The sequence below is a fragment of the Merops nubicus genome, unplaced genomic scaffold, assembly GCF_000691845.1.
Source record: "Merops nubicus isolate BGI_N331 unplaced genomic scaffold, ASM69184v1 scaffold16047, whole genome shotgun sequence".
In the NCBI taxonomy this organism is placed as follows: domain Eukaryota; kingdom Metazoa; phylum Chordata; class Aves; order Coraciiformes; family Meropidae; genus Merops; species Merops nubicus.
In genome coordinates this window covers 1-12556 of record NW_008621176.1, presented here as the reverse complement: position 1 = coordinate 12556, position 12556 = coordinate 1, and the positions used below count along the sequence as shown (strand labels likewise).

At 43.7% G+C, this 12556-nt stretch overlaps 1 protein-coding gene across 1 annotated transcript in view; it reads right to left on the bottom strand.

The window, feature by feature from the left end:
* Positions 1-10770, bottom strand: part of LOC103776857 (voltage-dependent calcium channel subunit alpha-2/delta-4-like) — a gene marked incomplete at both ends in the record, with an annotated part of 53293 nt that extends 42523 nt beyond the window's left edge. The window contains 4 exons of the mRNA XM_008944382.1: positions 1576-1738; positions 3319-3378; positions 4892-5008; positions 10689-10770. Of these exons, the coding sequence (XP_008942630.1) occupies positions 1576-1738; positions 3319-3378; positions 4892-5008; positions 10689-10770 (422 nt within the window). The remainder of the gene's footprint in view (positions 1-1575; positions 1739-3318; positions 3379-4891; positions 5009-10688) is intronic.
* Between the last annotated feature and the right edge of the window lie 1786 nt (positions 10771-12556).

Genomic DNA, 12556 nt, shown 5'->3' with positions numbered 1-12556 from the left:
AAAGAGTACTGCCAGGCACTGCTCCTGGGAGGAGCCCTGGGCATGGAAACAGCCCTCTTCCTTCATCTCCTGTTCATCCTCCAGCCAAAGCCAGAGCAGCTGGGTGGTTTGTCTCAAGCTGTACAGGCTTGAAGTCAGCTAGCTGGGCAGTGCTTCTCTGCTGTCTCTGACAGTGGCCATTTGGACACCTCTTTTTGTACGATGCTGTATGCAGCAGCTTGGTTTGTGTAGCTCTGCTATAGCTACCCATAGCCAGCACTACTGGTGGCTCTATTGTGAGCAAGATTTCTGTGTCTGGGGTTGTTAGACTACATGGAATTAATTTAAAATTGTGGGAGAAGTAGAACTCCCTTTACTGTCCTTCTAAAGAACATACCAGTGCTTACCCTGTCGTTACCGACACCCGATCCCCGGGATAGCTGCCACCCAACCTCTGCCGTTGGGTACCATCACAGACACTGGCTTCAATGTGAAGGATGCTGCAAATGGCGTTTATTGCGTCGCTGCAATTGCTTATATATGACAAGCCACACCCACAAGGCCCCTCGTGGGCAGTCTGAGCTTTCCGTTACATCGCGAGATCTTCCGCACGCCGATCCCTGCCTAGGGTGGGCTCTGCTCACCACAACATTACCCCGTCTGGTCACAAAGACTGTAAAAGAGCTCCATTTACGAGAGAAGTAACGGTGCTTTTTTTCTTGCCAAAATATATGCAAGGGGAAGAGATGATGGGGATATGAAGAAGCAACCAGTTCAGGCAGCTTTGAGTGCTGGCCAAAAGGAGCAGTAAACTTCAGATAATCACAAGTGGTGTCTCAGCCTGCAGACTTGTCAGCGTGCTGACCAGCCTGGAGAGGGGCCGGTTTCTGGTGGGTAGCTGAAGTGGTGTCAGTGTGCATGAAAAGAGGACACAATCCAGGCACAGGTGAGGCTATGTGAGCCTTGGTGCTTCCCTGGGCTTCCACAGCTGCCAAAGTGCCAAAGGCTTGCCGAGAATGGAAAATAGCCCAGAACAGTCATGTCCCAGTAGCAGTTGCCAATTACCGCCAGTCCTCTACAGATAAGCTCACTGGGAATGAAGAGTGTCCCTGTGATGTCTTAGTGCCTCATAACACAGAGGTACTTGGGGTCTAAATTCTCAGATGAAATCAATGAGATCCTTGACACCTAAAGCCCTTGACAGAGCTGATCCTTTGTACAGAGTAACAATTGCCAATAAATTCACATCACAGTCTTTCACAGCATCTTTGTTTGGGTAGATGAACCCTAGGAGACTATACTGCCTGCCTAAGATTTAGGACTGTTGATCATTAGAGGTCTTCCAAGAGCAGATTATACCTAAGTCCTGTCACTGTGACAGACTACAGCACAGATATGACTGTGCCTTGGGACATTACTTTTCCAGCTCTATTTTCTTTACTTTTCTGTCATTTGTGGTGCTTTGGTTGTTTTGTTTTTTTTTTTTTGTTTGTTTGTTTTGTTTCCCCCTCTCCTCTGTTATCATCCTTTCTTTTAGTATTATTATTGGTAGTTTCCAAAGCAACCTACTGGTAGTGAAGAAGTAGAAGCCCTTACCTTTATTGTAGACATTGGTGGGGAGCTGGATATCACTGTATGTTGTGTTCACCAATAGGTTATTGAAATGTTCGTTTGGCTCCAAAATGAATTCGTCTCCAAGCTCAACATAATTGTCATTTTCATCCTTCTCATTAATCAGGACAGAGTTATAGTAATCAAACTGTTGATGAAAACAGTGGAAAAGAGAAAGGCAACAATAGAGAATAAGACAGTTACCAGTACTGCCTGAAAAAAAAACACTCTTTTAAACATATAAAAGGGACATCTGAAGAATTCAGGCTTCAAATAGGATCAAGACAAACAGCAAACAAGTGCTGTTACCAAACAGAGTGCCAAGCTGCGCAAAAGATGGTTTCTGCCCAGTTTCTTAATGTCAGGTGCGTACTTGACTGAAAGCATGGTCATAACCAGCAGCAGAACAGCCACCTGAGAGCAAAGGGACGTAGTGGCAGACTCCTGTGGTTCCTCAGAGGTCTTTAAGTGACTAGCCAGAAAGGTGGAGTGTCTCACTGAGTCTGGCTCCCAGGTTTGCTTCAGGGCATGCCAGTGCTGACCTTACTTGCCCTGTCTCTACAGCTGTCATTTACTAGAGTTAACTCCTTATGTGCATCCAGCCAGGATTATCCCCTCACTGTCACTCCAAGCAGCAGGCACTTGTCAAGAGCAAAGGATAGAGCAGAAGGTGTTTAAAGACAACACAATTTTTCCCTTGTGAAGGGAGATTTAATGTCTCTGGTTACTTTAGTATCATCAGGACACTCTTCCCCCTTGGAAAACTTATTTTTAAGATGTTTTTGTTGACTTATCTGAGGGAAAAGGTTATATAAGTATTTGTGTTCAAGTACTAACAGTACTCAGGAGTTATGAATTGTGTGTGCGAACACAGAGTCATGTGTTTCAACTCACCCATAACCCTTATTGTGAATACAGTTGACCTGACTAGTATGATAGTATGGCCATAACATGATCCTTAAATAAAGAGGCAGGAGAGGTGAAATTGGTAGCTAGCTTGATTTCAAGAAGTGCTTTCATTCCCACTCGTTCCCAACATGAAGTATTATACTTGCAGGAGTGGCCTGTACCTCTGCAAAGCACTCTGTGCTTGTACTGTGGACAGTGGGGTCCCTTTATCAGTTTTCATTCCATTTCCCTTCACCAGCAATAATCCCATAGCTTGGCTACAACAGTTATTAACAGAAAGCCAATTATCCAAATTGCTTGAACAGCACCAAACTTTCACCTAACGGGAAGTCCTCACAAGTGCGTGACTGCAGGGTAGAGAAAAGATGATGAAAGCTGTTGAAAAAGATGGTGAGAAACTCAGCTCATTGGGATTAACAGTTTGCTGTGGATATTTCTAACAGCATCCCCCTCATTGCCCATACACACTCAATTTTTAGCTCATTTTCTAGTCAAGTAACCCACAAAGCACCATTTAGTTTGTACTAACACATCACATGATGGCAACATTGTTGTGCAGTAAATATATTGCAGGTAACACTGCAACCCAGTGTCCTCCCAAATCTTTCTCCTGGAGTCAAAGGGACTAATGTCCTTGGTGTTGCTAGATTTGGGATCTGCCAAAGGAGTCTCCTACCCTACTTTGTAGACAAGCTGGATGTCCTGAAGAAAAGGAAACTCCAAACCTGTCCTGGAATCTGTAGTGGCTGGGTGCTGCTAGACCTGCATTTTGACTAGTCTCTTGGAGGATACATGTCATATTTTGTCACATAAACTTACTTCCAGTGAGGAGTTGTACTCGTGGTTCAGATCTGCATCTTCTGCTGCTTCCACCAACCTCTAATGCAAGCACACAGAAAGAAAGATGAAGGGGTGCTGTGGGAAGCTCTCCAGAAGCTTTTCCAGCTCTATCAGCCAATTCATACAGCTAATGAAAAGACACATAACTGCCTCCTTCACCACAACACAGAGTCGTGGGGCCATAAACTTCCCTTTCCCCCTCCTTTTCTGCTGATCTGTCATTCTGTGCTGCAACTTTACAGCTTGGAAGGTTTATTCACAGCTACTTATTGCAAAGTATATTCACACCTACTTACTCCACAGTCCCTACTGAACCCCTGAGGAATCTTAGATATCACAGGGCATATACAAACAGAAACGGCTATTTAGAGAAACAACAGCCAAAGATTTAATTTCATTTTCCATGAATGCTTCCAAAGAACCATGGGAAAGGCATTTCAGGCCCAGCCTGATGTCAGCATCTCATCAAGAGAAAAGGCCTTGTGGGAGTCTCAGTCTGGTATTGTTACTGAGACAAAGACCATGACTCGATTTTGTAAAGGGCTCAACAATGCTGTGGCCACTTATAAGCTTTTACCATTTATGGAAGGCAATATAATCAACTAATACTCTCCAGTATGACGATTCAGGGCATTAATTCTCAATTGGTACAGAGTGGGAAGTAATCCAGCTGAATACATACATGTTTTCAGAGCTGCACAATCGGCAACAGTCTCAGAAAAACTATTTTTTTATTTTTTTATTTTTTTTTTTTTTCACAAAGGATAACGTAATCCAAACGCTGGAAAAGTCTCACTATGAATTTAATATTATGGGCCAAAGCTCTGGGTCTGAATATATCCACATTTCACTTTGAGATTCAAATGATGTGTTTCTGGATGAGTTTTCCACATTAGACACCTTAAACAGTCAAGGCTCTGTGACTACAGAAATATGCTTTTCACAGTGTGTAAATATAAGGGAATGTGATAGAGCCTTAAATGCAAGAAGTAAGAGTGGCCACAACGATTACCTGCTCTGATCCTCAACACAGCAACAGTTAAAGACCTCTTTCCACCTCCTCCGTGCTTCCCTGTGTACACAGATGGAAATTCAGGCACCTTCCTTGCAGCTAGTTTTCAGGGGGCTGCAGGAACTTCCCTCAAGCCACACAGAGCTGAAACAAGCTACTAGTCTTCAATGGCAGAGTGCATTATGCAAGGATGAACTTTGTTTTCACTTGAGAAGATTTTTCTTTTTAAACAGCTCTTTCAGGACAAAATGGCATTCGTTCCCTCATATTTATTCCTAGACCTTTTTTTTTTTAATCGTATTTCCTACTTTGGGCTGAGTGAGAAGCCAGCATTCCCTTGTCTGAACGCCCACATCCTCCCACCAGTGTCTGCTTAAAGCTCAGTGAGCAGCCAGCTGCACCAGCAGGCATTTAGTTGGGCAAGGAAGTCCTCATGCAACCTCTACACCCACACGCTCCTGGTACAGGCAGGAGGCCTATGTCTACAGCTCTGGGGCTGACAGGAGAGGACTTCCCTCCCCATAGCCCCTGTCATCATACCTCAACAGCTTCAACCTTCCTTCGGAGCATGCTTTCCATCTGCTCTGAGAACTTCTTCACCAGCTCCAAGCCATCCACCTCTTTGATCTTCAGAGTTGGCTCCACATCTTTGTACTTCTATACAAGGGAAAGCAGAAAATCCTGCTGAGGAGGAAGATCATAAGGAGAGGGGTGAATCTGTTATTGTTAGCTGGGTATTGTCTCTGGTGAAGAAAGAGGTGTTGAAAGAACTGATCTGATTTTTCACCTTCTCCCATCTTTGCCTTTTCTCCCTTTTCACCCTGTAATTTAGGTGTGCACAGATCACTGGCCATATAACACAAAGTATTTTAACTAAGAGCAACTGATCCCATTGTGAGCTTGTGGCTGTTGAAAACAGCAGTGTACCTGAAGCCATTAGTGCCTACACATAAGAGAGAAAAGCAGAAGGCTGACTTTTGAAAACCTAAGACAGACATGGTGCTTATATCCATAAGAGCATTGCAGGCATCACATACCTGAAGTTTACTTAAGGCAGAAGGAAAGGGAAGGGAATGGAGCTGTATGCTGTCCTTACATCACCTCCTATGTCATATGTACTCTGTGGCACTAGTGGGAGAGATGTCATGCTAGTGTATGTCCTGTCCTCCCACAGTGCTATCATATCTGTCAGGCCTGCAGTAACAAGGGTCTGCTCAGTGCTTAGGTGGGAGACCACCAAGGAAAGGACAGCAAGACAGTTATGATGGTACTTATTCTGCATGCATGAACGTGCTTTGAGCCAAGAGGTGATTCCCAGAAACTAGAAATTATGAGCATGGCTACTTAGTGCTGCCTCCACTTGGAGAGATGCCATAATGAGGAGAATCTGGATCTGCTTTAGAGATAACCAGTTTCTTCTGATCATGTTTCAATAATCTAGGCATTAAAAACCCAAGAGTATTCTCAAACTGAGTAACCATAATCTGCCTCCCTAAATCAGCCTTTCAAGACCAGATACAATAGTCTTCATTTCTCCTTTTCAAAAAAACCTGAAAGCTAACAGAAAGATAGAAAGAGAGTAAAAAAAAAAAAAAAAAACCAAAAAAAAAACCACACCCCCCCCAAAACCACAAACCTGGAAAAAGGTCAGAATATTATTAACCTGTTTTAGAGAAGATAGAGGCTTATCTCCCTGGCAATGTAGAGGCATGAAGGCAACTGACTGAATTTCCTTGGTCCCTCATCATCAATCCCAGCGGTGTGTACACATACCATCCAGATTCATGTTGTATTAGCTCCACAGCAGCAATCTCAGCCAGTGCTGGACTTCTTGTGCTGGTGCAAAGTGAAGTCTTGAAAAGGGTAACTGGATGGCAGGGGTTTTAGTGGCACTTTTGATTTAGAATAAAGTATTGAGTGAAGGACTTTGCATGTCTTTAGGGTGAGCAGAGGAGCTTCTTTTGTTCAAGAAGCTCACTGACCATCCAGGAGGGTGGCTGAACACAAGCAGAGGAAAAAATGCCTTAAGGATGGGGCAGGCTGAGGACGTCAGACAGAAATAGCAGCAGCATCCAGCCTGCAGCAAGCATGGCAGGGTGGCTGCTTGCTCTGTCTGGCATGATTACCAGCAAGGGTTTTACTGGATTAAAAGCTCCAGGCCTCACATCCCCTCTGCTGCGGCTGGGTAGCTGGGATGGGCGGGGGAGGAGGAGGAGGATGAGGAGGGAGGGGTTAGGTTGAGCACCAAGGTTAGCATAGCCATGCTGCCAAGAGAGACACGTGCAACAATAACCCCCCGACTGAGGTCCCTGGCTGCCGATGAGACCACAGCACACATCCCAGCTGGTGCCTGTCCCATTTAGCTCCATGTCATGGTTTTGTCAGGAGGGAAGTGATCTCTGCCAGGGTAGGCTTTAATCAGGCTCTCCTCGGGGGGAGGAAGGTAATCTCTCCTGGGAAAGCTAGTGAAGCGGGGCACCACACCAGCACGGGCACGCATGCGCCTTACAAAGTGACCTGCCATCGGTTACCTTGGGTCATAGCTTGAACCAAAAAAGAACAGAGCTCTTTACCTGGATCTTTGTTTAATGTGCTTTAACACATTGACAAGTAGATGTTAATAGGGTAAAGGTAATCATGAGCAATCATGATCAGTCTACTAACACCATGCACGTCAGCCCTGGGAACTAGTCAGAGCTGAGAAGACCGAAAAAAAAAAAACACCAAAACCACCACTTCCCACAAAGTTTCAGCTGGCTACAAGGAGTACACCATGTGTGAGCTCAGATCCCCTTTGAACTTATTTTTTTTCTAAAAATGATATAGCAAACCATAATGTTTCTGTATTCCTGCAACTAAAATCTCTTGGTATTAATGAATATTCACTGCAAGAGTTTCTAAAGGTGGACAACAGAGTAATACCTGTGATTTGATGCTGTTACCAGACACTATGGTTGAAAATACACAGCAAATTCTCAACTACAAGCATCTATGTTGACACTATTGACCTGCACAACATGATTTTAGGGTTCAGGTCATCTCAAGCTACAGAACAGAATGAGCTACAGACTTAGGAGAACTGGCTGAAAGGATCCAATGTTGAAAGGGGGCCAGAAAGTTAACTCTGATCCAACAGAAGACTTTTATGCTCATTGCGTACTCGGTATTCCCTTAAAACAACAGGAATAATTAAGATTCTCCTTCTGCAGTGGTGGGGGTGGTGATTTAAAAGTGGAATATCCAGGATTCAGTATCCTAAGTTTTATCTGCGAAAAGAGATGTCACCAAATATATTTTCTTGTTCCCTTCTCCATGAAATTTAGGCCATTGAAGTAGCGTTGCATTACTCATTGCTAGTCAAACTATATTAAGAGTGTGAAGGACATTGCTTTCATCTTCACCCAGGAAAATGCCTAATTAAACTTCTTCAGTTTTTCTGTTCTTCTTTGCTACGTTGTTTTTTTTAGCACTTTCTAGTAATTACACTGCTGGAGCCAAGCCCTGCTGGCCTTTCTGAGCCCTATCCACTGGGGAAGGCAATCAGCACCTTGGCTACAGAAGGAAGAGGGAAGTAATTATCTGAAAAGCTTCAAATGTGTCATTAAACTAGTAGAAGAAAAGTTTGGGGTCTACTGAAGCTGATGCCATTTCTGTCACTCAGAGGCAAGCCCTGAGAAGCCCAGAATCACCATGGTATGTCTCCTGGCATGGCTGCCATCAATGGCCACAGGCTTTTGGTCATGACCTGGCCAGCTGCTGCAGCAGCAGGACTATGGCAAACAGACCTAATAAGCTACAGGTTCCAACTTTCTATTCCTTAGCTCTGGGAGAGCACAGAATCGTTTTGGTTGGAAAACACCTTTAAGATCAAGTCCAGCCATTAACCTAACTCTGCCAGCCCAGCACTAAACCATGTCCCTAAGAACCTAAGCTACACGTCTTTTAAATGCCTCCAGAGATGGTGACTCTACCACTTTCCCAGGCAGCCTGTTCCACTGCTTAATAACCCTTTCAGTAAAGAAGTTTATCTTAATATCCAGCCTAAACCTCCCCTGGCACAACTTGAGGCCGTTTCCTCCGAGATGTTACTGCCCTTGTCCTGCTTGGCCTTTCACATTGCCTCCTTACTTCAGCTGTTGTACCCTCAGCTGGTCTAGACCCCAGCCAGCATTTTAGTACAGATCCATCATCTCTTAGCCAGGTTCAAGTACACAAGCTTATCTTATCCTCTGCTGCTTAAATGGTCAAGAGAATACAACAAATGCTTCAGCCATCAAAACAAAGGCACTATTCAGCTTTTGCCAGCTCTGTGAGGTTTGATATGATGACATGCTGACTGCTTGGGTTAGAGAACCACCTGGGGCCTTTCTCACCCTTTTTTCCAGGGTGAAAATATGTCTTCATGGATTCAAGAGGTATCTACTAGTTCACCAGATCTCTGGGAACAATAAAGCCTGGTAAGAAATTTTGGGTTTGCAACATTTTAGGGTTTTTCTGGAGGAAACAAACCAACCCAAAGAAAACCAAACAAACTCAAAGTCACAAAAGGAAGTTTATGCCAAATAATAAAGAGATATTTTACATGCAAAGCATTCAGTAACTGAAAATTCATAGCTGTTGAAGCAACAATAAGCTAGTTACTCCAAGTCTATTAGGCATGAGGGACACATGAGGTAAAATACGAAAAGTGTTATCTCTCAGTTTGCATTTCCTCAAAAGCAAGTTGCCCATCAACTTAAGCACTGAGGAAAGAATGATCTGGGCCCCCCACTGTGCTCCCCCCACCTCTGCTGCATACTCACCCACACAGAGAAATATTTCATGGGAAAAACAAGCAATGGCTCAAGAAGAGAAGGGTGTCTGAGGAGGACACGTTTGAATTTCCAGACTTGGGTTCCATTTGGCTCCCCAGGCCTGGCTTGCCCACAGTCTGCACCAGCATGGTGATCTACATAAAGCTATTTGGAGTCTGCCAAGGTGCCTCTCATGGGGCATGTAAACATTGCCTACTAGTAAAAAAACTGTCCTGAAGCTGTGCTCCTGCATCCCTGACACTTGAAGCGCTGCAGATGGAGCACTCCTGGATGGTCTCTGCTTTGAGATGCTGATTTGTGAGAATGTGTCTGGCCCAGTGCTTGCTAAGGAAACAGAGTCTGAGGGAAGGATGGAGGAAGTGGGTGCTGGTTGGTCCGTCCCTAGTTCCTGGGAAATGAAAGAACTCAAGAAGTCAGACTTGAGAGTTGAAAGGTTAATCTGGGCTGTTTAAACTGTTTAAGTAACATTAGTTCAGGTCATGCATTTAGGACAGGACTGTTACAGTGTTTACAGATCACGGCTACATCAAGCTCATCTGTAACCCTGTGGGAAGTGGTGACAGTGACTCACTAAAGGACATTTTCCCTTTGAGGCATGGGTGACACTGTGTTCCACTCAAGGCTGTCCACAAATTGTGCAAAGCACAATCAGTCTGTGCTACATCCAGACCCAAACACATGCAAGAGCAAACCAAACACCTTCATCTCTCCAGGAATAAAACCATGTAGATACTTGGGCATGGAAATGTGAGTCTAAGAGCCTTGAAAAAGAATATCAGGGAAACGTAGCTCTGCCTTGATGCCTCTTAACATGAACATTAGAGTGGATTTTATTATATCCAGGCTTCTTTTTCATCAGAAATTGTTTTTCTTTGCTTCCAGTGAATTACACCAAAAGCTGATAGAGTTGTGAATTTTTCTTCAAGATTTGATTGCCATAAGTGTAATTTTTAGTTGCACCACACTAGCATCTACAGGTCTCTCATAACCCCTACCCCAAAGTGAACGAGATCCCAAGAGACAAAACACATAGTGTGGACAGAGGGAGGTGAAATGATCTGGTGCAACATTTCCAGAGGACAAACACAGCACAGCTGTCTTGACACCCACCTCAGTGCCACATCTGCCACCCTTGGCCTCTATCATTATCTTTTGTAACATTGGTATTTTCAGGCTACCCTGTGTTCTCCTTAGTCCTACTGACTTTTGGACATTAAGGAACATGAACTCCCTTAATCTCTTAGTAGAAACAGACACAGAAGCAGTGCAAGCTGTCTGTGTTGAGGCACACCTATGCAGCATCAGACACAAGTACCTGAATATCAAATAATCCAAGTCTGTATCTCCTGCCGACTGGAGCTCCAGGACCCACCAGAAATGCCTTAGCATGTCACTTTGCCTCTAATAATGATTACCTGGGGGCCCAATGGAAGAATAGGCAATGCAGAAGCATCATCAAAACCACTGAAAGCCAAACTTCTACCACATCAACAGCCCAGGGAACCCTCACAGCTTTTGCCTACCTTTTGCAACAGGAGAGAGCCTGAATACTTAGTCACAATGGAGTACAGCTCCCCACTAAAGGCATCTGCCCAAGACTTCACCCTAAAAAGAGGGAAAAAAAGGAAAGCAATGTTAATAACTTAAAGTCAGCAGAACTGCTCACTTCTTCAGAGAGGGAAAATTTCATCTTCCTAAGCATGAACATTCCTCCCCAGCCCCACCACTTCTCTAAGCCACTCTAGCAACAATGCTTTCTCCCCAGATTACTGGCCAGACAAGCAGTAAGGAGGCAAGCGTGACTCTTGGACATGGGTCAGCAAGGAGAAATAGTGATTTCTGCTGGTGTCAGTCACTACGTTTTGACCCAAAGCGGAATTTATCTCACCTAAACTTAGAGGTAGAAAAGATGTGTGTTTGGTCTTAGATGTCATCCGTTTTCCTCTGTTGGCAAAGTTAAATAAATAGCACTTTGCAGACACCTATTTGTCTTCATTGATTGCAGACAGAGCATGGAGCGAATGGCTAGACATCTAACGTCAAGACTACTGAACAGAAATAAGTATCAGACCTAAAAGATGTTGTCAAGATTCACCTCTCTGTTTCAGTTCCTAGAGCTGTGTGGGGCAGAGACTAAGCAGCTAGACAAATTCACTGCTCCCAGCAGAAATACCGTGGCTTGATAATGCCAGAGTAGATTATGCACCTCATCAATGTAAAACACTACTCACGCTTATGCCATCCTGTAAATAATTGATGATAGCAATACCACATGGAGAACATAAGGATGTTGAAGAGCAGCCTGAACATTGAGCCATCCAAATCAAAATAGATGGCTCTCATAATTGACAGAGCACTTCATCAGAAATCTGTTCCATGATTCATATTAGGCAGTTCCACCTACATGCAGTTCCTTCAATAAGGATTCACTTAGGAGAGATTTATTTAATGGAATAAATGGTCTTCTCCACTTACCTAAATATACTACTTATTTATATGGTATAGCATCTTACCTATGGCTTCTAGTAGGTTTCTTCTAGGCCTAAGCAGAATTTAACCTTAGTGTCTGATTTCCAGTTCATTGCACCACTTTTATGACAGAATAATACTCCAACATTGAGAGGAGCTCTGGAGTAAAGCCAGCTCAGCAATGGGGGAACAATCACTACAGCAAACTTTAGCCTAGGAAAGCCCATTCAGGTTCCCCCCCTACAAACAGAGACAGACAGGCAGTTATAGGGGATGATTTAGAACATATATAAGGCAGCTTCTTCTCCAAACTATAGCTGTCTCCACTGCCTATACAAGAAGCATAAAGAGGGGCTGGCTGCCTTTTTAAATCATTCTTTAATTCGCATTCATTTCTAACCACTGAGTGTGATCTAGCACCAGCTGATGTCAATAAGAACAAGGTTTCCTCTCTTTCTCTCTCCTTTTTTAAATTTTTTTTTTTTTTTTTTTTTTGCATTGTGCTCTTCATCTTATTTTGACAGCCAAAGCTTTTATCTCTTCATTTCATTCTTAGAGAAAAAAGAATATGGGTGTTTGCTAGGAGACCAGGATTTATTGCCCCATATCAGAGTTTTTCTAGCAATCCTAGAATTATAGAGGAAATCAGCAACAGGGTCCCCATGGGATGCCTTCTTGTTTGGTGTACTGACTAATGCATTCCCTGAGATATGAGGATCTCTGAATCAACCTTTAACTTGGTGCCCATCTGCTGCTGCTGGTTTTATAACTTTTATGTATGAGATGCTTTGTGTTGTGTTGATATTAACTAATATTCTCTAGTCTCCCCCACCTTTTATTGTAAAAAGAGAGAACATAATCATGAAGTTTGGGATAGTAATTTTAGCAGGGAGGTTCATTTTCACAGAATCACAGAATGTTA